Source organism: Strigops habroptila, chromosome 5 (genome assembly GCF_004027225.2).
Source record: "Strigops habroptila isolate Jane chromosome 5, bStrHab1.2.pri, whole genome shotgun sequence".
Lineage (NCBI taxonomy): Eukaryota > Metazoa > Chordata > Aves > Psittaciformes > Psittacidae > Strigops > Strigops habroptila.
In genome coordinates, this window is record NC_044281.2 from 28,986,200 (window position 1) to 29,013,772 (window position 27,573).

The following is a 27,573-nucleotide window of genomic DNA, read 5'->3' on the forward strand; positions in this document are numbered from 1 at the left end:
CCGTCCCCTTTAAGGGCCGCGGCGGAGGCACCCCGCCTGCTCATTTCCTAGCGCACAGGAAGTGGGGCTGCGGTTCCGTGGTGGGGCCCGCGCGGTGAGTACGGCCGCCCCGCGCCCCTTCGGCTCCCCGCTCCCCTCCCCGGCCTGCTGCGATCCTCACCCGGCTCCTTGTCCCCTCACCTGCCCGCCCGCCGCGGAGGCTGGACCGCGGCCGTCTCCCTGCTGCCACGGGAAGGTGCTGAGCAGCTCCGTCAGCCCGACCGGCGGGTAGCGGCACCGCGGCGGGTCCGTCCCTGTCTCCCGGCCGGGAGTGGGTCGGGCTACGCTGGGCGGCGCGGAGCGTGCGGCGGGGCTGGGGCCAGCTCGAGCTAGCGGCCCGCGGCGGGGTGAAGGGGACGGGAGGGAAGGCGATGCGCCTCGACCGGCCCCTGGTGCCCGCTCCGCTTTGCCCCGGGGTGGCAGCGGTGCCGGGGGGTAGACAGATGGGCTCTAGACGGCTCTTAATCGCCCTCGTGGTGCGGGCCTTACAGACCTGATTCAGTTTTTATCTTAGCGCTGTCTCGACAATAAAATTAATCTCTCTTCACGGGTGCGTTTCCATTGTGTTAACTGGCCTTAAATGTGCTGGAGAGTGATTTTTTGGAGATGCGCGCATCTGGGGACAGCGTTGGAAATGCGGTGAGGTTGAACCTCTGCAGGAGGCATCAGTGCTGATCTCCCCCATCGCGCTGTGACCGGGCGTAGCTGTTGGCAGCGCAGAGCTGGGGCGGTCATCTCCCAGTTCAGTGCAGGGGCTGGCTGGGGAGTTGGGTCTGAAGTCGCTCAGACCGCTAGAAACCCTAAATCCTTCCACCTACCCCCCAGAAACAGAGGAAGTGTTTATAAGAAGGCACTTAACTATTTTCAGTGGGGTATTTAGACGTAACTATGGTTTACATCTCCTCCTTTTTGTCAGCCAGCTCTAAATTCCGTGCTCTTTTAAGCTCTGAAATTGGAATGTATAGATATTGAACATCAAAAATAAAATTGCATCATTGTTATGGGTCTATTAATCCTGAAGCAAACGCACAGGGGAAATACTAAAGCAGAAACAGGGAGGTTGCCATTTGCAAGACAGCTTTTAGAACTGAATGGACAAAAAGTTAAACTTGAATCTGCATGGTTCCAGTGAAGTATAATCTGGATCTGCTTAATTAACATTTACTTTATTCTGTGGTTTTGTAGTTGTGTGTGTTTGATTGGTTGTTTTATTTTTTCTCTTCAAGTCTCTTTATCAGGCGGAAATTGAGACACATCTCTTCTGCTGAGCTAGTAGAGGATGGGTAAGGGCTAAGTGTGTTCTGTTGCTCTGATGGGTAAATCAGGTGCAAAAAAGAATGAGTTTGTTCTAACTGACTGAATATCCCTCAAGCTAAGGTCATAAAAAAGAAATTTTATTTTTTTTTCCCTGATGACTATAAATGCTGGGGCCTGTGAGTAAGACAGTTTCATTTCCAACATGCACTAGCTGAAAGTTCCTATCCTGCTTCACTGTGTTTGAAGGAAACTTCTGGCTTCCCTTTATTTATTAGCTAGATAGTGAGTCCCCAAGCACTGTCAAAGACAGTGGCTTGGAAGTATTCCCAGTAGCCGTCAGTGGACATAGATGCGTTTTGCTGACTGGGTGTTAGCTACAAGCTTCAGTTATACCCTGAGGCTTTTATGGGATACTCTTTCCCAGTGAGTCCTTATTGTAAGTATCAGGAGACCTGCACTTTGTGTTGCTACAGCGCCACTGTCCTAAACCATCTGTACGCTCAGAATTTAAGGAAGAACAATGATTTTTGAGGTATAGGACTGTACAGTACAAACAAATTGTTTAGCTTGTCTGTTCCCGGAGGAAAGCCATGAAAACTTCAATATGATTAAGATTAGCTGATCATGAATAGTTCTTTCCTTTCTTGATCCCATGACTCTGTGTCAGTGTCCTCCTCAGGCTTAAAGGGTGGAGAAAAAAAGCCAAAACCAAACAGAAAACCCTAAACCTGTCATTAAGGCTGATGCATCATGGTAGAAGTTGTACCAAATTATTCTTGAATTTGAATTCTTTGCACTTAAGTTCCAGTCCTGGGATATGGGTCTTCCCAAGTCAGAAGTGACTCGGATGATGAGAAACATCATCTGAGGGCATAGTTAAATGTAAGTAGCTGCAGTCTGTTGCCAATAAAACCCACAAACATATCTGGAACAACAGTTTCTACCCCTGCTCCACAGTATGTTTGTGCCTTGCAGAAGTATTTTGTGGACCCCTTTGTTAAAAGGATCACCAGAATGACCTCCACTTTTAAAAGAGATAAAACTAAACTCAGGGGAGGGAGAGTATGAGAAATATGAGGCTGGGTTTTTTACTGCAGAAAACAAATTGCACAATATTTTTTGTAACTCTGAAACTGTCATTATGAAGCAAGCTTCATGACTTGCAGTATTTTCTCTTTAAATAATGCTGAAGCAGTAACATGGATGTGGGATGAAACTCGGGCTTTGGATAAGCACTGGAACTGATAATGTGTTTGGTTTTCTCTTAGTGTATCTGTCCCTCTAGAAGACCAGCTCTCCAGAATAAAAGTATGGGAAGAGACTATAATAATCTTGCTTCTGGAAAAATAAAATGGCAAATAGGGATTTCAAGCCCAAGACTTTAAATAAATACATAAATAAATAAATCTTAGAGTTCTCAAAGGGCACCGTGAAAAGAAAATGTTTCAGAAACATAATAGCTTTTGTAAAAAAAGAAAAATAAAAGATACTGTGCTTTATCAATGCAACTAATTATGTTCTTGCAAGCTTAGTGCTGGAAATCGGAAAATGTGATCATAACTCTCAAGACATTCATAAAGAAATATAATGCTTTGGTTTTTTAAGGGAATGGGAATATAGTTTTACTTTTGAGTTATGGCCACAGCTTCAGTTTCAGAGCACCAGAACAATTTCAGTCTGAATGATGATTAGAAAAGCCCAGAACATCCATTAATATTGTTGTTCATTAGAAAAATCTGAAAGTGCATAATGATTGTAATACTCTTAATTTCTTTTTTATGAAGCTCTTTTGAAAAGCAGTGAACATTTCTGAAGGCAGAAGCAGTTCTGCAAGTTGCAGCCCTCCTTGTCATCAGTGTCTTCTGGTGTGAAAGGAGTGGGACTGGATAGTCTGAGGCCTTTTTTAGGTGCATCTACCTGCTGCTTTCATTTAAGTCTTTCATCTACGCACTAAGGCTGTGCGTATCTTGCATATACCTAAAAATGTAGACAGGTGGGTTAGACAGCTTAATAGTTCTTGCGTATCTTACACTTTGTGTGTCTAATCTAAATTGGTGATTCTGATGGCCACTGCTAGCTTAGAAACTGTTAAAAAAAAAAAAAGTCTGAGAAACTAGGTAATCATTGAAGCTGTATATAGTCACTAAAGATCAGAGGTTGAATGGGAAAGGAAAATTAACTGCTTTCTGAATCCTAGAAGATTTTGCTACACATGAAAATATGGCACGCTAAAACACCTATGAGAAGCTTGTACTTTTTATATGCCGGCACTAGGTTGTCCATACTGGTTCTTTTTGTTTACGGTAAGGCTGGTAGTAGACACTTGCTCCACAATTATTTCAGAGTAGCATATGGTGGGAGGTATATCTTGGAATGGTCTCTGCTTTACCTTACCAATTTTTAAAGGCTCTTCCCATTCACAGACCAAATGCTCTAAAACTTTATTAATGAGTTGATAAAGCTGGCAAGCCATTGCAGGTGCTGTGAATGTGAATGTGAGCATTGGAAAGAGCATCAATGGTGTGTCAGTGTTTCAAAGCAAAGTTCAGAGTATCCAGATATGACTTGAGATGAGCAAGCTATCATGTGAGGAAATCTTGCATGTACTTTTTTAATCTAACCATTTCCTGTCATTCTTAATAATCTCCAACTGTAATGAAAAATAATGATAGTGATTGGCCTGTTACCAATTAGTGTCTGCCTGCAGTTCAAGTGCCTTCCAGCACTGTGCACTTGGGTCTGATGACTTCCTTTAGCCCTTATCATGGTCCTGGGAAGTTCTTGGTCTAGACCCCATCTGCCTGCCTGGCCTGCAGTGGGGAGGGTGAGCATGTCTCAGTAGGTGCCTTTGAGGATTGTGGTGTTGGCAGCTGTGTTGGTGGGTGAAAGAAAAGGCAGGTGTGCATTTGTTTTTCTTACACCTTCTTTCTCCTTCATATTAAACAAGTATTTCACTGGTGGAGTGGGTGGGTGATAAAGGGCAGGTCTGTCTCATTGGGTTTTTTTGCCCTTTCTTCCTCCCCCATACTAAAGGTTTCTGTTTCACTGGTGAAGAGGATCCTTCTCCTTCATGGTTCTGGGTTTTCTGGTACAAATGTCACCTACGGTGGCTGGCTGGAAAGCCTGGAGCAGCATCCGGCAGCCAGCGTACATGTCCTGCTGGTGTCAAAAGTGAGGATTCCCATCAGCTTCCCTACTATGGCCAGAAATGACCTGAACTGTCAATTAATGCATTATTTCAATAGACAGAGGGATAAGAACGTTTACCTGGTGGAGTTTATGTGCATGTACACTATAGGTAACTAAAGAAAAAATGTGCAGAACTGAAGCAGCACTTGAGTTCTCCAAAAAGTTGCATACGAAGCTAGGTCAGTTTTGTGTTACATAGTTAGATTTGGCAATCAGGGTAGCTAGTCCCAGCTAATCTTGTACGGAAAACAGCCCTAATAATTTTTCAGATGCCAGTTACTAGAGAAAGACATGAAAGGACAGTTTCTGGCTTGCAGGTGTGTAGCTGTAGAAAGCCTTGAGAGTTTAGAGCTGAGGTGCTGCTGTACAGAGATGCTGCAATTAATTTTGTTTGTTTAATTTAATTAGATGTTGTGGGTATTTTCTGTGACATTTGACATGTGACAGTTAATTGTAGCAAGGTAGCTAACCAGGCAAATTTTCTGCTACTCTTTTGTGCATGTCTGGTGTTTGCATATGCATATCTTCTCTGTGGAAATTTTAGAAATAATACTTAAACAATTCTTCTAGGTTGACTTTGTGTTTCCATTACAAGGGCAGGTTTTGAGCAGCAATGCACAGAAAGCAACTGAAGCTCATTGGGAACACTGCTGCAGTGGAAATGCATTAAATCAGAGGAAATGATGTAAACGAGCTTGTGTTTTGAAACACACTCTGAAAATACAAGATGCTTGTCCTGGGCACAGTTTAGGCTCTCTGGAATTGTATGGAGGGCAAGGTCATCAGTTTCTATGAAATGAAATCTGTCCTGGAAGAGTGTTGTGGGTGATAGCTTTCCGATGACATGTGGTAGCACTTCTGCTGTCTCTTAAAGGTTTCCTTAAGCAGTGGTGTCAAAAATAAGATGCTTGTCAGCACTCTTGATCCTACTCACAGTCCTGGGGGCAGCAGATGGCTTGCATGTCTCTTAGTGCTCTGGTAGAGTGGAAATTAAGACTGCTAAGTGATAGTATTTTAACCCATCTTTCATGTAATCTGGGAGCTTCTGCTACAGATAGAAGCCTTCTAAAGAAAAGATGTACAGTTTGCAAAGTAGGAGAATGAATATTGGGTGTGGTTGGTACCAGCTGGACAGAGGCTGGTATGACTGGTGTGCCTGCCTTTTCCCAGCACAGTCAGGAAGCAGTGCTCCAGTGAGGTATCTGTGCAGGGCAAACTGTCTCAGTGCTCCCAGTGTTTGGAATAGGACTGCATTCTAACATCTAAAGTGCTGTATTAGATTCTGCTATTTGTTTGTTTGGTTTGGGTTATTTTTTTCCAGATTTTAGACATAATCCAGTGACTTTGTATTTTGCGTTTAACCATTCAGAATTGCTCTTTAGTTGTGTAGGGTTTCTGTTAGAGGTTCTACAGAGCTTCTGTTAGAGGTTTACGTAGATGGAGAGGTGGAAGTGGGATAAGGATTTAAGTTGGTCTGAGGGGCCAAGAGGAGAAGGAAACAAAACTTTAAACCAATGTTCAAATAGCTGCCAGTAGGCCTATGTGTTAGATGTGTCACTCTGAATAGTTTGTGACAATTATTTGTGGTAATAACCTGTATGTTCCTGCTGGGAAGCAAAACTAGCAGAAAAACAAATAATTGTGGAATATGAGCAGAACAGAGGAATGGCATGAGAAACCTGGAAAACGCAAGAGATTTGCAGAAACTCCTGGCTTTTCTCCCCTCTGAACTATGATCGTCTCTTCCTGAACAGAAGAGTGGGAAAGATGATCCTAAAGGTTGACTTCAGGGACTTGAAAAACAAAACAGAGATGGAGCACAATAATGTGAAGTGTTGAGTGTTTGGTTTTTCTATTTTTCATACTGGTGTCTTTTTCAATGCAAGGCAACTTTAAAAAAAAAACAAATAACGAGATAGTTCTGACAAGCTGCTAGGTTCTCTGCTTTCAGTGAAGCCTGATATTGCTAGTAATTTAAGAGTAACTTAATGCTTAGTTATAATGTCAAATTGAAAAATTACAGATGACATAAGTGCATCTAGCTGTGCTTCTGGAACGCACCAGATGTTTCTCAATTGTTTGGCATACAGCTTTCACTTCTGGTGACACATTCATGGCTGATTTGTTGTGCTGAACCTAAACTACTACTCTGATTTTTAGCCATTCTAAAAATATTTGTAGGTTATGTTCCTCCTTCCATTTTAGATTCATGGGCTGAGGAGTAGCAAAGTGAGCCCAGTTTTGAGTACCACGTGCTAGCTGATTCAGTTGAAGAAAAACTTCAGAGTGGTTGATTTCCAAGGCAGCATTTTTCTCAGTTTTCTATATCAAATTGTTTTTTTAACAGAAATATCTTCCAATGGTCACTTCAGAAGTTTTATTGCTCTTCAAACTTGGAGAAAAGAGATTTCTATGTAAATATTGGTCCAGGGTACCCCCTACAAAATTTGACAATAAATTGCAACTTTAATGAGAACATTGCTTTGGTAGTACTCAGTGCACAATTGTCCAATGAAACTTTTTATAAAATTTAAATCAATTGCATTTATGTTTCTGCTTTTAAGGCAGATATTCATAGAAGTGTGAAAGTCTTTTTAAGAAAGTTGAGTGCACTTGAGAATTTAACTTCTCACTCTTTTCACTTCAACAGCTACCACTTCATCATAACCTGGATTTTTACCTCCTTGAAAACAGTAGAGCTCTTATCATAGAAAAATTTGGGGGGGGGAGGTGTGTGCGGAAATCTAAGTCCTCCACAGGATTAAGTTTCTAACTGTTGGTTTTTTTGTTTTTTGTTTTTTGGGGGGTGTTTTTGGGTTTTTGTTTTTGTTTTTTTAAGTGACATCTAATTAGCTGTCCAACTGTTAGAACACCCTGGCTAAGAACATATCCACAATGGAAAATTTTAGTCATTCTCAGTGTTTGGTTTGTTAATGAATAGAAAATGGCATCAGCGAAAATGTAGGTATGCTGTGCAAATGCCATGCACCCGAGCTAGGATCACTAGTTACCTTTTAATATTCTATTGCATTTGCTGAGGCAAACACATCTTGTGTGGGGGAAATATTTAGCTGGGGCCTTTTAAGGTGTTTGGACACTTTGTGTGTCTAAAAAGTATTTTACCTTTCTCCATTCACTGTAAGGTGGTGCTCTTTATGTGTAACTGGATTTTCTGTCTTTCTAAAACGACTGTTTTCCGTTGGGGGGGGTGGAGGGGGGGGGGGTGGAAGAAAGAAAACCAACCCAAACCTCCCTGAGCATTACCCTTTTGAAGACTACTGGACATTGTAAGCTGGGGTTTTTTCTGCTTCTTGCTGCAGCTGTTGCTCTATCATCAAACGGAGTATAAAGGTTTTGCTGCATGTACTCTAGTAGAGACTACAATGTGTCCTTGAAGATAAGCTAAAGTTGCAGTTAAGAACTGTGATTTAGTCTTGCTTAAGCTATCCTCCACAGTAACGCAGCTGTCATTTTGCCCATGATTGAGTGTGCAGCATTACATGCACTGTTCTGAGGTTTTGGCAGTCTTAGTGAACGGACCTGAGTAATGCTGTCAATTGGGTAAGGTTGCTCAGGTAGTGCGCCCTGGACTGGGAACCCACCTCGCTGCCGTGTTACTGTTGCCCATGTAATTTATACAGTCCTTCACAGAGACTTTTTTGTTAATGTGTATTGCAAAGCATGTGGTAAAAGTAGGTCAGATCCTTGTCTAATGCTTGTGTAAAAAAATAACATTGCTTACGAGATGTTAGGAATACCAGGAGAAAGTGCTTCCTTGATAATTGTACTAAGGTAGCTACTTGTTCTTTTGTTCCCATTTTTAGGTTGAACTTTAGCAACCAGTAGGGTTGGCAAAAGAAGTGTAGACATATAACAGTAGTGTTCCTTTAATTCCCTTTCAATAAGGGGAAGAAGACTTGCTTCTCTAAGTTTTCAGTTTGTGGGTCTTTTGCCAAATTTGGAAAGAGGAATAGTGCCTACAGCAGTACAAAACCCCACAAGCTAAATAGTATGAATTATAGGAAAAGTGTGTAAAATAGAAAGGTTATTCATTCTATGGCAGCTGAAGGTATAGCAGGATAGCAATTTAGTAATAATTTTAAAACAAACGAGCCAACAAACAAAACTCCTTCAGCTAGTCTTACCTAGGAGATTTTACCTACTAGCTTTTTTTACTTGCCAAGCAGATGTCTCTCTTCATAACAACAGTAAAGTGGCCATGAGTTGACTTTTATTTCCTGGCTTTATCTGAAATGGGATAATAATGACCAAGCATAGTTAAGGTGTAGCTGGTTGGGTTTCAAGTTCCAATTTCAAATCAGCAGTTTCCAGACAAATGGGCTTGCTCTGGCTTCACTGAAGCCAAAGCAGGGCTCCTATTCATAAGCTCATTGCTTACTTTGGATTAGGTATAAAGTAAATAATGTGAATAATGTTGTTCTTTCATTTGTCCCCTTAACTATGTAATGCATTTGGGTTTGTGTGGGAACAACAAATGCTGGGACATATGATAACTTGCTTCTCTAACTTCTGGGAGATAAAACTGCTTCAGCAAAAGGCTGTATCTTTCCTTGTTATTTCACAGTAGATGTGTAAGAATTGAATTTAAACTGTTTCAGTACAGTTAATGTTTCCTTCATTTGAGGATGATGGCATGACTGCTTTTTCCAGGGACTGTTGTGGCAAAAATATCACCATTCCTAGGTTGCTGGATATCACTTCCTGCTTGCTTTCTCTGAGAATGGAGACAATAAAACTGATACTGTTTCCTATTCTGTTGGCTTGCCATGCTGATTTATCTTCTGGTCATATACGCAGGGTGAGGAAGTGGTATGCGGTACAGGGGCAGGATGAGTCCTTCACACAGCCCTGAAGGTCTGTGTTGGAGTTGTGAAAACACACGCCAGTGAACTTGTTGAAACTGAGGCACAAATTGCAAGAGAGGGTTTGGGAAGCCTGTAAAGAGCAAGCCCTGCTTGATTGGTGGAGCCTACGTATGCTTGATCTTACGACGATTGAACTCCACTATTAAAATGAAACCATACTCTCTTCTATGTTTTCGTTCTTTAACAAGGTTAGTATAAAATACACTGCTTTTGTTGCATCTCCTGAAAAGATTCAATTAATAAACAGGACCTGATGCTGGAAAAAGACATAATTTCTTATCCATAGTTTCTCTCCAGTGCTGACAGCAAGTTGATCTATTGCATGAAACAAGGGAGGTAAGAGACCCTTGATATGTTCCCTGTGTATTCTAGTCTCTAATGTGACAGTGGAAACTTGTGGAGGGTTAGTCTTGATTTTATTTTGCAGCATAGCATTTCTGCTGGCAAAAACACAGTGTTACTTTCGTGAATAAACCCTTTGCATAGGGATCATTTTGTTTTTGAATAATAAGTCCTGTGATTGTCGTCACCCATCACTGAAGTAACTTTTTCCTACAGGTTCCAATGCCTGAACTACTTGTTCCTGGTGTCCTGTGAGTACTACTATGATCCTTGTGCCAAAGGCCTGATTTTTTTAAATTTTTTTTTCCTCTTCCCATTTAGGAACTAAACACCTAAAGTTACCTATTGCAGATATGCTCATGCAATTTAATTCACATAATTCACAAATAATTCATTGCAGGCTGTTCATAATGTATGCAGTAGTTCTTAATTCTTATGTTGACTGTGTGGTGGGTTTTGTTTGTTGTTTTTTTGTTTTGTCTTGGTTTGTGTGGGTTGTTTTTTTTACTTTTCCACATCTTTAATTAAAAATTAGGTAAGATGCTCAGCGTGCAGTCATCATTGTCCCCCTGCACCTGCCATGGGACTCTAGCTTTAGCAGTGTTTACCAGCAGGACTTAATAACAAAGAAGGCAGAGAGTGAATAGGAGCAATGCTAAACTGATAGCTCAGCATAATGCTGGGTTGTTAGCTGGTGAGCAGCCAGGTGAGGCTGGCTCTGGTAACATAGATGACTGCATATCTGATACTGCTTGGAGTCTGTTGCATAACCGATGGACTTGAGCTGAATGGAACCATTTTTCATATTTATCAATTAAGTGGAGGTGATAAGCTTATGAGAATTACGAATCACAGATTTTGGGGTTGAATTAAATCCATTGGGGAACTGATTCTGTCATGTCATCTTCCAAGGCAGATGTCTCACTTTGTTTTGTTTTGTTGGGGCTTGTTGGTTAGTTGGGGTTTTTTAGATCTGCAATGTCTGGAAAAATAACTTTCTGCAGAAACTGCTCTGTCCTGTTGAGGAGCGTTGGTGTGTACTCTTACACGTTTGGTCCTATACAGTATTGTCCATGTGAGCATGCCAAGGTAATGTGCCATGTGATGGGAATTCTGGGAAGATACAGAGGAGGATAAGAGGAAATTTTGGTGAAAATCATTAATAGGTAGCTGAAAGAAAAATTCACTGTAGTGTCAGATAATGTGAGTAGCAAAGCGGAGTTCTTTACTTACAAACTAAACTTGCATGTCGTGATAATTGGAACAGTGTATTATGCTCTAAGCTGTCAAAAAGCTAAAAATCAGCTGATGCTTGTGCCTGATGTGATTGATTTACCAGGGACAGTGGTTGTGATGTGTGTATAAGTGCAACTTTCAAATTCTTCAGGATTTATTATTAAATTGGTAAGGGCTAAAATATTTTGTGATTGTTTGAACTTTCCTACTGGTTTTCTTGAATGCATATCTTCTTTCCATAAATTGATACTGGCTTTCAGCTTCTTTCCTGTCCAGCATTGTGTGTGTGTTTGGGAGGCAGAGCTGTAGCTGAAAGCAAATTAGATGGGGGAATTGTGATAAAAACCATGTTCTTTACAGTCAGTGCGGTGTGGGCGAGATACTAGACTAAAAATTAACTTTCTATGGAAAGTGAGAAATGTGAGCCCTAACTCTTCTCTTGGATATTTTTTTTCTCCTCTTGGCGTTTCCCTTTCTGTTAACCTTCCCAACAGCTGAAAAATCTGACTTTGGTACTTGTTTGACTAGAACTGTATAAAAAAGCCCTGAACAAATTCCTCTGTGTCTCTTCTGAGGCTATGCCTCAGTGGACTGCACACAGCAGAAATGATGTGTTTCTGTGTACTTGGGTATGGTTTGAGGTTTCTCACTCTAGGGTTTATGCAAAGATTGTCTGTGACAGCAAAGACAGCAAACTTGCTTTGTGCTGGTTTCAGCGAGTGAGAAGGTAACTGTGTGTGCAGTCTTTCTCTGACATTTACAAACAATTCTGTTTTCAGTGATACTCTTCTTCAGAATAAGAAGGATGATATTGGACCTTACGTTTTCATTTTGTAATTTGCCAAAGAGAGAAGTATTTGTGTGTGGAGGGGTTTTAAGACTGAATATCTGTGGCATCTGGGTGAAATTATGAACAATAACTATGAAAATCAGCTGGAATTTCATAAGCTGCTAAACTATGACCATCTAGGGCATGCTGAACAAAAAGGACATGTCTAAAGTAGAACATGCTAAAATGAGGAATGTCCGTTGGTACAGTCTGGCATGGAGCCAAGTGTATACTGAATTAGGTCACTGCTTTAAGTGTGAATGTTTCCCCTCTTGAGAAGGAAGTACTCATCCTTTGCAACAAGGAACCAAAACAGAATGCTAATATAATAAAAACAAGCTTAAAAGCATTTTCAAGTAGCATGCTGGTCTATTCCCTTGTGCTTGGAGAATCAATGAGCTCTTTTGTAAGGAACAGAAATGTTTCCATAGTTGAATATACATCAGGCCCTGGACATGCAGGAAGCATAACAACCAGTTGCTTCTGGAAGACTTGCAAATCTTCATAAGCATTGTATAAGCCTCAGATATCTTATTCTTTGGAAATCATAGGGAGTATTGTAAATAGACTTGTTTCAAAGAATTGAAATAACATGAAATATCAGCATGTGCAATTTAAAGATTTGGAGCTTAATCTTCAAACACTGAAGTGCTGATCCCAAGGTCTTCTGTGTGATTACTTATTTCCATGTAATCTTATTGTTCTTTTTTATAAACTTCAGATTGTGCCATGTGACTCTGAATTAATTTTCCTATTGTGGTTCTTGGGATCCTGTGTGTTTTTGTTAATTCTGGGGTTTCACAGCCTGCTTTCTCTTGTAATCATCTTCTACAGCCTGGGAGTACTTACTGGAATCCCTAAAATAGTGCTGTGCCAGACCTAAGTCATATCAAATTTGGGTTGTAAATATGCGAAACTAGTGCTTCTCTGAAAAGAGAGCATAGTGAAACAGAGGGCTTGTAAACCTGTCTTTTCTGGTGGGGTGAGAATTAAGATTCTTACTGCCTTCACTCATGTTTTGAAGGATGCAAGATGAAAATATGTGTCTGACTCCCTTAGGATGACTCTTCTTAGCAGGGGTAATACTGGGTGAGGTGGAGGGAGGGGAAGGAAGAGATATACAAGTCTGCTGTAGCAAACTAACTCACCCCTTCAGCTCTCCATGTGCAGTTTAAAATTTTAACATTGTTTAGCGTAGCTGTCTGCACGAACACTCCTGGCCTTTCAAGGCCACAGGGAAGCTGTAGTGGGAAAGATGCCTGTTATTTATGGTGTTGCATGAAAACTGTCAAAGATAAATAGACAAGGCCTACCTCTGTGCAAAAAGGCTGTTTTGTTAATAAGAGTGTCACTAGCTCACTAGAAAAGGGTTTTGGCTAATGAAGGAATAATTAAAGTCTAGAAGGAAAAGAACCAGTGAGCTTTCTACAGCCTACCACACATAGTTTCCATTGCTTCAGAAACGGCCTATTGTTTCTCTTCCTTAAGCATCCCTGAAGGCAGTGTGCCATGAAACAGCCCTCTGGTGTAAACAGGAAAAGTGCCAGTAGGACAACTCAGAAATCTACAGTTATTCCTAATCTTTTGTCATTGTGTTGGTGATGCAATACAAGCGGCAAGTCCCTGTAGAGGCATGCTGGCTTTTTAATGCATGCTTACCATAATAATGTACATTTGGCCACAGTTAAAATTATTAGGAACAGAGTGGTTCTTTCATCACCCCCTGCTATTGTCTGAGGTAATCTTAATCTCCTGGTACATTGTGTCCTCTTGACACATATCAGGAAATCTGTTGTCACTTGCTTCTAAGACATAAATGAGACCTAAAGAAACTTAGTGACTCATCAAAGTGAGCACAGGGCAATTTATTGGTGGAGCAATCATTGATGAAAGACCTACTAGGCTAATGACCCACCTTTGGGAATGTCTGTTTATCACTTAAGAACAGCTACTGATTGTTTAAAGCCCATGGTGCTAGGAGATTGTGTGACTTTAGGTGGCTTTAAGTTAGAGGTTCACTGGTGAACCAAATCTGGCTGTGGTGTGCAGCTGCCTGCACTGGCCATTATCAAAATGTGCCATGGTACCCAAATAATCTCTTAAGACAGTCTTAACTAGAAGTATTAGCTCCTGCTTTCTAGTACATCTTTCATTTTCTTCAACTATCCTGTAAAAGTGAGGAGAGAGATAAAGGAAAAACACAAAGTGAAAGTGCTCTTGTTTATGTCCTGCTGGGCTGTAAGTCTCAGCCTTGTTTTCCCACCTCGTCCTCAGTACCAAAAGCATCTCTTCATAACTTGAAAAAAATAATTCTATAGTTGTATGGTACCTGTGTTTGTGTATAAGCAATGCAAAAATGTTGCTGTTCTTGATAGGCTGTGCAAGGAAAAATAGTTGGAATTGGGTTTGTCAATATTTTATGCAAGTCAGGTAGTTTGATCATTTCTCAGTATGCCTTGACTGATTTAAAATGTGCTAGCTTATGCATGGAGTGGCTTTTGTACAGTCTAGTATTTACGTATGTTTAAAGAAACATACGGTTCTTTATGTAATTAATCATGGCTTCACCTTTTGTAGTCTAACAGAACAAAAATTCAGGAAGAAATGTGAAAAAACCATCATATAGGCAACTTTGTACTAAAGAAATCTTGGGATGATATGACATCATTTCTGTGCACTGGTTTTATACTGAAGATTGTTTTTCTTCTGTCTCCCTTGATTCACCACATCTGGACCCTGGTCAATAATCTGAGGACACATCTGGTGTTGATCACCCTTTATAGGCATTTAACTTGCATTTATATAATGCTGTGTTAGTGGAGTGAGGAGTGACTAACTTCTGTCTTATTTGGACTTAAAAAGGTGTCATCTAGAATTCAGTTCATAAAACTTACTTTTTTTTTACCAAAGTGGCCAGTAGCTTTACATTGGTTGAAAAAGCTTAAGTTTCAGATAACTATTGCCTTTAAGCTGCTCTATTAAGAATTTCTACATAATGTTTCCACTTTATTTGTGAACAGGGTCATGGACGGGGACCTCAGCACTAGAAATACTAGTAACTTCTTCAAGTAGTCTTGTAGACTTCAGATGGACAACTCTAAAGGGTGCAGCTCTTGCAAAACTCAGTGTACATGACATGCATGCAAAGTTAGGATCTGCTGTTAGGCATTGGTGTCAGTGGTATGAATAAATTATTTAACTTTTCAGGCCTTGTAATGGGAGCTTCCTTGCAAATGAGGATGCTGAATTTTGTGATACCACTGGTATGTGGTACCTGATTCTCACTAAAGAATATCCTGATGGTAGAAGCTGGATGGGAAGGGAGAAATGTTGCAAGGACATAATTGGGGAGAAATATTGCCAGGTGTTTGTTGTGAACACATGGAGCACATCGTGGCACCATGACTTATTTACAAGGACAGAGGAAGATGGAGTTTGTGGCTGCTTGGCGGTGTTAGATAACAGTCTGTCCAACCCATATATAGAAGGAATGTTGGAGTGGGCAATCTCTTTTTTTTAATGTTGTAAGCATACTGAAACTATACTGAAGTTGCGCAAGTCCCAGAACTTCCCCCAAACAAGAATTACACAACACAGTCAAAATGGATGTAGAGCTAACAGATCACTGGATAAGTTTTAATGAGCTTCACTTCTTTTATACATCCAAGTTTTAACCTAAAGTATTTTATTAATGTTAGAAAGTAGACTAACATGCATTGAGCTTACTTATTAGCTCTTTATGCTGTTGTTGAAGAGGCCCATAAATTGCTCAGCTGACTGTTGTTGCTGAGTAGGATTTTTGGTATCCCTCTCTTGTGTTACTGTGGTCTCTTTTCCCTGGCCTTTTCTTCCAAGCCTTAGTGATGTAAGAAGGCGATCCATGCAAATGGTCAACGCCTTTTGCTGCTAGCCTAACCAAATCAAAAGGTGGAAATGTTAGAGAACGGATAGTCTGTCTCCCTTTCATCAGCAAGGAATTAGGATTTGAATTTGAATCTCTCCTGAATTTAACTTATTCTGAAATGCTGTTTCTGTGAACTTTGATATTTAAGTCTGCAAAACTTTACTCATGAGTGAATAATTATTCACTAAAAGATATTTACTTAAAATAAAAGCAAATGGAAATGCAAGCTTCTATTGCTGCTGCTTCAAAACAGTTCTTGGAATTTTTTTCAGTTTAGAGGAGTAGGAAGGGCATGGTGGTTTTTTCTTCCCACAGAGGAAAACAAAACAAAGAAAAAACCAAACCCAAGAAGGAGTGGGGGAGTTAAAACCAAACTTGATGAGACTAGAAGAACCCTTACTGCTTTAGCTAACTATGTGAAAAATGTATTTCATTAGACTGTCCATATTGCTACTTTTCAGACACTATGTCAAACAGAATCACTGATGGGTAATGCAATGGAAAGAAACCATGTTTTTCTTTCTCGTTTTCCCACTCCCTCCTCCATCAATCCTTTGCATCCATGTGTTACAACTTTATTCATGTGTTTCAAAATGACTGGCTGCTTTGTAGCTCTAATATGCACCTTTCTTTTAATTTTAGGTTCTGACTTCATTTTGCTGACTCAAACCGCAGATTCCAAGGAAAGGAGGGGAAATGGAATAAAATACTCAAGTGCCAGAGGAAAAGCCGTACTACCCAATGAAAATTACTGTTACTAAGCTGTAGAGTGCTCTCACTTACACGTAGGGGGAGAAAAATTGCTGTTGATTCAAAGCTTATGAAATTACTTCTGCAGACTTTCCTCACTGAACTTCAAATAGACTAAAACCATTCAAGTAGGGTTGAAATAGGAAATGGAAATATGACTCCTTGCTGGCGTCTTCCATCTTCCTCACCCTCTGCAGGGCTTTTCGTTTGGGGTAGGAAATCCTGAACAAATTGTATGGCGTCAACCAAGCTTACAGTTGATGGTTATGGATGACATAGGAACTTCAGATTTATGTATCTGCAATGACACCTGATTAAGGCAAAGGTCAAAAACTGCTCATCAGCTACTTTATCAAAATTGTAGTAACTATTGTGGTCATGCTTTCTTTGTCTTTCTAAGATTTGAACTCTGGGGTGATGTTCCCTGAAAAGCATGAGGAGATAAGTCATCATTTTGAATTGGAAGTGGTAGTAATATGAGAATGCCCAGAAGAGGCTTAGTAATTCAAGCCAGGACTCGTTGGCTATTAGTGGGTCTTGCTTTACTATTCAGTTTAGTCTTGCTCATGTATTTGCTGGAGTGTGCTCCACAAACAGACGGTAATGGATCTCTGCCTGGTGTCGTAGGCGAAAGCATGGGTAAAGAATACTATCAAGCTCTCTTGCAGGAACAAGAAGAGCATTATCAAAACCGAGCTACCAGTCTGAAACGTCAGATTGCCCAGTTAAAGCAGGAGCTTCAGGAAATGAGTGACAAATTGAAATCCCTGCAGGAAAAAAAGAGCCCGAGGGTCAATGGTATGAACTACCAGGGCACCAAAGAACAAGCATCCAATGATCTCCTAGAATTTCTTCATTCACAGATTGACAAAGCTGAGGTGAGCGTGGGGGCTAAACTGCCTAGTGAATATGGTGTCATTCCTTTTGAAAGCTTTACGTCCATGAAAGTATTTCAGTTGGAAATGGGGCTCACTCGGCATCCAGAAGAGAAACCTGTTAGAAAGGATAAGCGAGATGAATTGGTGGAAGTTATTGAGGCTGGCCTAGAAGTTATCAATAATCCAGATGAAGAAGATGGACAAGATGAAGATGATGGAGTAGGAGAGAGGCAGCTGTATAGTGAAAATGATTTCATAGAAGGTATGTTTATTACAAGCTTTCCAGCCCCATAACAGAATGTCACAACAGGCATTTAATGGTATTGGTATTTTTAGTGGGTTTACCTACTTGAATATAGTCTTGAACAGATATTACACACTAAGAACCTTTATTTCTAATGATGAGAATATTACTGTTTCATTATCTTGTGTTTTGAGTAGGGAGCAAGAAATCCATTTCAGAAGGGCTCACCAAATGAAGTGTACAGGATTGTCGTGGGTTCAGCTGTGGCAGTCATTTTTTCTCTCTTAGTAGCTGGTGCAGTGCTGTGTCTTTGACTTTCAGCCTGGGAACAACGCTGATAACACCAATGTTTTTACGTGTTGATAAGTAATGTTTACTCCGACCAAAGACTTTCTCAGTCTCATGCTCTGCTAGGGAGGAGGGGAAGCCGGGAGGAAGCAGAGACAGAACACTTTACCCAAACTGGCCAAAGGGGTATTCCGTACCATGGCACGTCATGCCCAGTATATAAACCGGGGGGAGTTACCCGGAAGGCCCAGATCGCTGCTCAGGTAGGGCTGGGTATTGGTCGGCGGGTGGTGACCAATTTTATCCTCTCCCCTTCTTATTTCCGTTATCATTATTATTATTGGTGGCAGCAGTAGTGGTTTTGTATTATACCTTAGTTACTGGACTGTTCTTATCTCAACCCGTGGGAGTTATGTTCTTTTGATTCTCCTCCCCGTCCTTCCGGGAGTGGGGGGTGTAAGGGAATGCCTCCTTCATATCAGCCTAAAATACTGAGGCATTCATAATTGGTTGTAGCTGAAGTCAGTGTAACACAACTGCTTATGGTACTAAATAACTGAAAGACTTCCAGTGAAACTGGTGGCAGTAGGAGGGAGAAATTGATTAACTTCTCTTGTTCCAGCATAGTTAAGCCAGTCAGTATGAAGCTACAGGGGTTTTCTTCACTCCTCTCTATGCTACTTTTAGTTAATATTCAGGCAATTGACTCTCTTAGACTTGACACACTTACATCGGAGGGAGATCATTGGTAGGCTTACATGTTCTGGTCTTGTCAGCTGAAGAACTTTGTGTCCTTCACAGTATACAAGTTACAGGGTCTGGTAAGCTGTGTTACCTTGAACTGTTCTCCTGTCCTCTCTTCAGTTCCTTCTCAGTACTTGTAAGTTTAATTACAGGACACACATTATTATAAAAGCAAATACAGAAGCTATGTTTTCACTTAGTGACACCCTTAAAAGATGCATTAGTGATAATTTCTACAGAAGTTGGCTTTCAAGGTACAGTAAAATGCTGATGGAGATAATCAAAACTTGTCCTGGTACCTCTTTTTTGTATTTATAGTATTAAATACAGTTCATGCTGCCATAAAAAAGCCCCACAAAATTTGGAGCATGTTATAAAAGCATTACTGTAAAAGGGATTCTGGATCTCAGCAGTACTGATGTCTGCATTATTAAGCAAACATGCTGGAGAAAAGTACCATTGGCCTTGAAATAATCAGTTCTTTCAGTCTGAGATGATGTAATTGGTCTGTAGCACAAGAAGTCTCTGCTTTTAACAGCTACTGTGATTAAAGTTTAATGCAAGTACTCTTCTTCATTCCAGAAGCTGGAACAGGGTGTCGAATCCACTCAACCGTGTCAGTATAACACAGCCAATGCAGTGTTAGGCTCTTGGTACAGTTTTTACTGAAAACAGTATTATTTTGTCTGGAGGTAGTCATCCTTGCAGTCTTTTAATTGTTTTCTTTCTATATTAAGTGTGCAGCTCCTTTTTCTTTGCTGTTACTCTAATGTATTTTTTTTTCTTTTTACCATTACTGAAATAGCTGTTTATTTTTCTTAGCGCACTGCCTATAATGACTGCAGACCTCCAAGAAACAAAAGCAAGCAGATTTAGGACCTTAAAATTGTACTTCTTGCCTCTGCCTCTGTTCACACCGGTATATTGATAACTAGTTTTGGAAATCAAACTGCTGTAACGGCATTCTCTTCAAGCATAGGGTTACAGGAACTGCAGAAAAAGTGTTTTCATGATGTTGCTCATGGTGGGTGTTGCTCATGTTTTATTACTATGGCAACTAGCCATAGTAATACATATCAGTGTGGGGTTTGGTTTTTTTTTTTCCAGACAGAAGTTGTGGGTTTTGTTGGGTATTTCATGTTTCTGTATGTGTGAGTACTACTGGTTAATTTAGACACTAGGCCAGCAAAAAAAAAGGCTGCTTTGGAATATTAACACTTTTTCCCCCCCGTTGTTCCAAAACTTAGAGGTGAGAAATAGAACCAGCTGGCAGTGGTACCTGCAGGTCCCTTGCCCTGCAGCCCTGTGACTGGGCTCTAGTGCACTATCTCCCTTGTCAGTTTGTGTATCCTCATTTGATAGAAGTCTAGTTGGAAAGCTGATGCCTTGCTAGTTTGAAAACACTGTTCCCTTAAGCTATCGTAAACTGGTAGTTTAAAGTTACACAGTGGACTTGGTGTCTCTACGTGAAGTTGCAAGAGGTCCTGTAACTGTCCAAAGAGCACAACTAAATTGTTGCTGGATTAGCATTGCTCATTTAGAGAAACAGTTTGTTAAAGATGACTAGAGATAAATAGTTTAAGTTCTGTGTCTTTTTCAATTGCTAATAGATTATTTTGTGATAAGCCATTTAGGACTAAGACTAGATTTTTATGCGATTTGAAATGGGAAAACAGGAAGCTGAGAAACTTGTGGATTTTTCTTTTTTTTTTTTTGGGGGGGTGTTCTGGGGCAAAAGAGAAAACATGATACTGCATTAGTTCATACATAACCATCATTAATATAGATAGAGCAAAAGCAAAATCAGTCTGACTTGCAGGATTTTTTTTTTTTTTTTTCAAAACTAACGCATACTTATCTACTGAAACTTACCCACAAAATTATGTCACAAGTACAAGCTAAACTAGAAACAGGCATTTTTATTCTGGAAGTGTTCTAGCTTCCTACCTCAACAGGCTAAATTTTCATATAGGTAAATGATGTTTGGTTCTGGGAATTATTTTTTCCTAGACTTGTGAAATACTAGACTAAACCTTGAACTATGTAATCTTTTGTAGTATGCACTTTCAGGTGTATCAGTAAATCCTCAGAGAATTTGGTGGCTGTTTAAATAAGTCTAGAATCTCTTACAGGCAGTTTTACCTAATGGCGTCTTTTCACCTCCACTGAATATGTCTGAAGTTCTTCCCCAGCATTTACATTGCCTCTGATGCCCACTGTCTGGATTTGTAAAAGCATCAAGAATTTTTTTTCTTACTGTATTTGAGGATTTAACTATATTGGAGTCACTTGTGACAACAAAGACTGACGACATGAATTTAAAATTAATCTGCCTTCTGCATATTTAAATTTGTCTATTCTAAAAATACAAATTTCTAAATAAACTTTTCTGAAAAAGTATACTTAATTATCCAATAATACACAGTATTTGAATCTTCTGGTTTTTATTACTCTAGCACTGCGTAGGCCACAAAGCTTCAAAATGCATGCTGATGGGTGCTAACTTTGTTGTTGCTGCTCTGTTTTTTTTGTTTTGTGCCCTCAATTCAAAAGTTCACGCAGCTCCTTTGCTGCATACTCAGCTTCTGTAGTCTGTACATGAAGGTATTCTGACTTAAACTAGTGGTGCCAGGAAGCTGTGGCCACAAGACTGAGCAGCCTGTTCAGGTGTTATGCAAACTGAAGTTATTTTTTTAGTGTTGCAAGACAAAGTAGTGAGCCTAATCTGTTTTGGAGTTGTGATTAGGCAGAGCTGTCACAGCCACATTATGGCTATTGGCAAGCATCGAGCAATAACACCAAGTAAAAAAAAGGTTTGCAAGTATACATTACAACTACAAAGATACTTTCTGAAAGCTCAGAATTGTTTTTCATGAGGCTTAATTGACTTGCTTTGCTGATGAAGAGAAAACCAGTAAGTTTCTCAGCTCTGTTTGCTGTATTGTTACCTTGTTTTCCTTTTCTGCAACCCAGATGGAAACTTCCAGAACTCTAACGTTAACAGAACAAAAATGTGACCTTAAAAAAAGTCTTGTTCTGCAGTTGCTGTTAGAGAAACACTTTGAAGTTGCTTTTTTTAAAAATATTTCCATTAGATCTGAGCACGTGAGAAATGGGAGTATGCTGTTCCCCTTGTATGATGAGTATTCCTAGGGAGGATAAAAGTTGCAATATTACATATTTTCACAAATGAAGGGGTTTAGGACTGCAAATAATGAACCTATTTGCTGAATTGGGTATTCTAAGATAGTCCTGAATTAAAAATAGGTTTCTTTGAGATCAGTATTTACAGAGGATAAGTATAATGGGAAAACCATAATAGTATAACCTCCGCCAATCCCCTTTATTCAGAAGCATAGGACATTAAGTCTTGCATAGTGATGCAAAACTCACTGAAGAGCTTTCATGGACATCTGTACTTTACTATCAGTGTAACTGGTTTATTTGGGTTACATTTATCAGTGTAATGCATTTATTTTATCAAGGGATTAAAAGCTCTTCCATTGGTTAGATGTTTAACTTTTGGAAAATAGAGGCATTAGCATATTTTCAGAAGTTAATTATCAGTTAGCTAATCTCTAATGAAGGTCTTGTTATTCAATGTCTACCAGAATTCGAGTGCTCCTGTTTGGGCCCATTTCTCTTGCTTCTGTGTTTCCAGTTGTAACTGGGCAAAGGCCAGAAACTGTCTTTAGGTCTGAATCTCAAGGGAAGACTTCCCGCCCATCCTTGGCATGAAAAGATTGTTTATCCCAGCACTACAAGCTCAGAGTCAAAACTTCCAGAGTCCTTGCAATCCACAGGACAGTTTTGACTGCTTATCATGCAAACACCCCCTTTAATATGATCTGCATAAGACCAGAAACTGGCCAGTGTCCTGGGAACTTCAAGGGACAATTTTAGTATATACGAATAAGGGACATCTCTTAAATTCCATAGACACTTTCTTGGTAACACTCTTGGTAGTTGTAGAAAAAGTAATAGTATTCAAGGTCATAGAAGAACAGCTTTTTGGCTTTAATAGTAATTGATTCCCAGTATTCCTAGATTTGTTTGGTAAGAAACAGAACTTTGAGAAGGGAGTAAAGCTTCATGGACCAGGAATAACAGCTGTTAAATTATTTCTGCTGCTTTTTACCTCTTTGCTTATAGAGCTCTATTTTGGATGGCAGACAGCATATGCTAGTTGGAAGGTGAGATAGCAAGTTTTATTACATGAGTCAGTCCCAAGTGTTAAAAACCTGAATATGCTAAGAAGTAAAACAGATGTGAGTTCTTTTTCTGGCTGTTCTCAATTCTGGCTTCTGTGTGTAGAAGCTTTAATCCCATAAAAGTATTCAAATTAGTAGATAGCCTATGGAGGTTAGCTCACAGTGAGGAGCACATACTATTTTAAACGTGTGGCACTGGTAGGATGCTGAGATTCAAAAGCTGGGAATCTCCTGGCAATTAAATGTTAGCAAGGCACTACTGAAATTCATATTAAGGTCTTTAGGAACTAACAGCAATGATGGATTTCTTTAAAGTTACTTTAATCTACAAATTTTTCTTCTGTACTGCAGCCTTCTGTTGTAAACTGACAGCCTGTCCTTTGATTCAAGACAGACAACTGTGACATGCTTTTTTAAAACTTCGCTTATATTATAAATGGTATTTTCATCTGTAAACAGCTATTAGATACTAAAGAACGTAATCTACAATACCGAATGTGAATCTATTCAGGATTACTGGTACAAAGTATTTACTGTATATTGCATGAAAGCATGGTGTGCAAATGCCATGATGGCATCAGCTGCTCCAGTAACCAAGAAGCTGTTTTCAAGGTACAGTGCTAGACTATGCAGTGCGAAGGGTTGGAATGGCAAAGGATTGAGAGGGATTTAAGATCTTTCTACTTCTAAGAGTCAACGCTGTGGACTTCCATTGTTTGAAACACCCTTTTCAGTACTTGTAATCAATACTGATTTGAAACTGTCATGCTGAGCATAAAAATATGGTGCATATTTTATTCAGCTTTGTGTTCACAAAAGAATAATTTCTGTTTTTAGCATACATCTCAGAACTTTATTCTGAGGGTAAAAAGCATTTAAGTTGAAAAGTTGTATTCAAACACCATTAACTTGCAGTTTAAGGCACTGGCTTGTTCTGCTACACCCCATCTCCCACAGACCCTCTGTGGTGGTTATCCATGTCCCCCATCAGGTCTACCAGCGCACACGCTCGCCTGCAAGAAGGGATGCATTACAGAGCAGAATATTGGAGTGGGATAGGGAGCTTGCTGTGAAAAAGTGGCTGTTGGGCAGATACAGAATGGGGGCAGAAGGAGGGAACGTCACTGAATGAGACTGGATTTGGTTTGGGGAGAGAGGCTGGAGCAGAGGAACATGGAGGGAGTTGGGTAGATCTAGGGAAAGAAAGTGAGTATGGAGGAATACTTGCCTGGGAATAGGGAGAGAAGCAAAGCTTTCTAGTTCGAGGCAGACAAAACCAAGCTGCTCTAAGTTTGAGGACTGTTCCCTTCACATACCTTGACCCCTCTTGATTTCAGTTGCAAAAAGGACAATAACCACAAAAAGGACAGTATCTATACTGAGCAGAAAAGACTTTGTTGGTTTAAGCTTTCTCAAATGGTCTGTGTGGAGAGCTCAACTTAAAGTTGTTTGGTTCATAGCGTAGCTTTGTTCTCTATAATACACCTTTTCCTTGTGGGTGAGAGATGAGAGCAGAGATGGGATGAACGTAGGGTAATTCTGTTGGATGATTTTTCCCATCATCATGTCTTGCTCTCAGATTAGTATAGATATGGAATTAACAACACAAAGCTCAGTTCAGTCAATGCCACGGATAAGTCTTGGTCTTTTCCTTTGTGGTGTAAAATTAGAGAGGCTGTTGGCTTAACTTGTTTCCTTGATGTCTTTAAATTAACCATATTCTGAATAGGATAGATTTTCCTACTCATTAAGAGTAAAATATCTCTAAATAGGTAATCCTGTTTATAGAGGACTACTGGTGTTTTCTCAGTGTTACAGCTATGTAGAAAACTTTTGCCTATGTCCTTAGAGGACTGTGGCTATAGTAAAACACCACTGTCTTTATATCAGAGAGAAAGCACTGTAGCTAGTGGTCAGCAATGTAAGCAATTTTAAAGCATTCCAGCATTTATCACACAAATTATTTTTTTTAGATATCACATTTCAGATTTTGCAGGCTTTGTCAAGCAAGTTACTGTGTCATTTGTTCTGCCCACAGCTTGTGTTGTGTTGATTGCTGGCCAGATGATCTCAACTTTTACTGTGGACTAGCTCTGGGGATGATCCTTACTGAAGGGTTTAAGAGCAGGCAATATTAGATTTCAGCCATCCTTTTCGATATCAAGTAGCTGAATTCCCTTTCTGTTGGGAAGACCAAACTAATTCTGCTTGAGAAGTTGATGTAGGACCATAAAATCTCTTGTGGTCTCTAAGAAACAAGGGAAGCAGGAGTTTGTTTGGGACTGTTTCTCAGATCTGGTCTAGGAGGGTAGGAAGTTATTGTGATTGTTGATGGTTTGTAGATTGATTGTTTTTAGGAAAACCCCAGAAGCTTTTTCCCTAAAGCTTTATTTTTTTCACTTCTCTAGTTCTTGGGAAAAACGGTGTGTCTGAAATACAATTGCTGGGATCTTTGACTTTACAAATTACATGTGTGACTTATTCTTCAGGTTACTATCGTACAGAAAGAGATAAAGGTGCACAGTATGAGCTGTTTTATAAGAAGATGGATGGCATGGAATACAGACATGTCACCTTGTTCCGACCTTTTGGACCCCTCATGAAAGTGAAGAGTGAAACAGTCGATATTTCTAGATCAATCATTAACATTATTGTCCCTCTTGCTGGAAGAACTGAGGCATTTGCACAATTTATGCAAAACTTTAGGTAGGTGCATGAGATTATATAGTGAGCTTTATTGCTGATTTTCAGTATTTTGTTTGCTTTTCAAAATTAATTTCTGTTCTGGTGGATTTGCAACAGAACTAATGATTCTAACATTGTGTACAACTGCCTTGGGGTGTTTGTAATTGAGCCTACTATATGGAGAAAACATTCCTTCTAAAACGATTTAAGAGATTGTCAAATTGCACTTCTAGACTAAATGCCAGGGCTGTTGTGAACCTGGACACAGATGATCTTGATCATAATTTTCATATTTACATCAGCTTTTGAGCTCCTGTTTATAAAATAAATTGTTGGAATGAGATGCAGAGTATTGGAATATTCTGATTCAAATGGGAAAGATGGGGAAAGAAAAGGGAAAACATCTTTCCTTGTTTTCTTTAGAAGCTAGTTGAAGTCTAACCAGAATACTTAAATCTGCTAATACTTTTAGATGTAGTAGCTTTTAAGCACTTGAAGCTTCTGTTGTGTTGCAAGTAATTATTAATATCGGCTTATGTTTGTACTTACAGGGATGTGTGTATTCATCAAGATAAGCGTGTTCATCTCACAGTGGTGTATTTTGGACAAGATGGGCTATCAGAAGTAAAAGGCATCCTAGAATCTGTAGCTAGGTAAGTCTGTTGATCCAATGTCAGTCAATGCAAACAATATTGATTGGCATTTAAAATGTTTTGTTGTGTGCTTTTTTTAAATAAATAATAAAAAGAGTAAGGTTCTAGTCCATTATAGGTTAATAGGAAAAGTAAGCTTTACTTACAGTACACTATTTTTTGGTTGGCATTTTACCACTTAAGTTGCAAAAGTCTCCCAAAGATTACTAAAAATCAAGTTATAGGCCAAAAAAGACTAAAAGCAGTGGCTTTGAGGTTTCTATCTGACAGCCCAAAAACCAGCAGGGGTGAGTTTTGCGGTGAATATTCAGTCTTAAGAGACTGATCAGAATCTGAAACTGGATTTGTTTTGGGGAGGGAGTTCTTTGGAACTGGGATGTGCATTTCAATAGTTCTTTCATTGGAGATTCAATTTTATTTGATGATAAGGAAGAGAAATGTAGTCAAACATGTATGCTGATTGGCTGCTGAGTCTGAGAAGTTAAGCTTTGCTCTGTATCCTCTAGGTAATTGGGCCCATACTTACCCTCTGCTATAAACCAACTTTAAATGCAGTTTCATTGTGGCTGTCTCAGCAAATAGCATTACAGTAGTATGGGTATAAAATTCCCAAATGTTGCTGTGTTTGTTTTTTTTTCTCCAGAGGGATGGGACAGGTAATAGCATCCATAAGCTGCACCTAAGAGGTGCATTCTCTGCCTGAGCTCTTGTGCTCATCCATGAGCTGATAACCTGTTACCCTTGTTAGCCAAGAATCAGCTGAGATCTCACATAATCCCTGACTCTCAGCGCTCACCAAGGCTCTACTCGATGAAATGTATTAGGCATAGGCTGTTGTGTCAATATCTTAAATGTGACAGTGAGTTGGCCTGGTGTGCACAGAAATCTTCTAGGAAGGGAGGAGTGCTTCTGCCTTCCTCCCATAGAGCTTCCCTAGCACATAGCTTGCTGAATGCTGGCAGCCTCTGTTTCTGAGGCCTCTCTGCTACCTGCCATGCTCCCTGTGATATGTCCTCCTCTTCTCGCAGCTCTGAGTCAGATTCAGTGCTGCTAACTCATTGGTTCCTTTATCTTTTTAGCGATGCTACTGTTGAGTATCTTCACTCTGTTCTCTGCAAGCACTGCCCTCTGAAATGTCTCCAAAGTAGACAATTTTGCTTGAAGATATTCCCCTGGTGTATATGCAATTGCCCTTTGCTGTTCCTTCCATCTTTTGTGATGAATACAGGCATGTGTGCTACTGGTATGAAATAGTGAGAGGAAGCAAACTGACTATGTTATGGTGGCATCACCTCACAGATGGCCTTTTGCCTTATGAGTTTGGTGATGCCAGGACTCTGGCTTTCTGCTTGCCCTTCTCTCTGGTGTAGTGAAGACAGAGAGATTGCTCTGTTAGTCAGGACTTCGTAGTTTATGGGGGCAAAAATCAGAAGCATTG

At 40.0% G+C, this 27,573-nt stretch overlaps 1 protein-coding gene across 7 annotated transcripts in view; it reads left to right on the top strand.

The window, feature by feature from the left end:
- The window catches only part of CSGALNACT2 (chondroitin sulfate N-acetylgalactosaminyltransferase 2), a 34,500-nt gene continuing 6,927 nt past the window's right edge, over positions 1-27,573 (top strand). For 2 of the 7 annotated variants that reach the window (XR_003991355.1, XM_030485501.1), the window contains exons 1-4: positions 1-94; positions 16,325-17,572; positions 25,287-25,503; positions 26,034-26,135. Coding sequence is in view for 6 of the 7 variants with exons in the window: in XM_030485501.1 (XP_030341361.1) it covers positions 16,909-17,572; positions 25,287-25,503; positions 26,034-26,135 (983 nt within the window). In the remaining variant the exon portion in view is untranslated. Of the gene's footprint in view, positions 95-118; positions 286-9,495; positions 9,560-9,690; positions 9,965-16,324; positions 17,573-25,286; positions 25,504-26,033; positions 26,136-27,573 lie in introns of those variants that run through there. The other 5 variants (XM_030485504.1, XM_030485502.1, XM_030485507.1 and 2 more) reach the window with 5 other exon arrangements.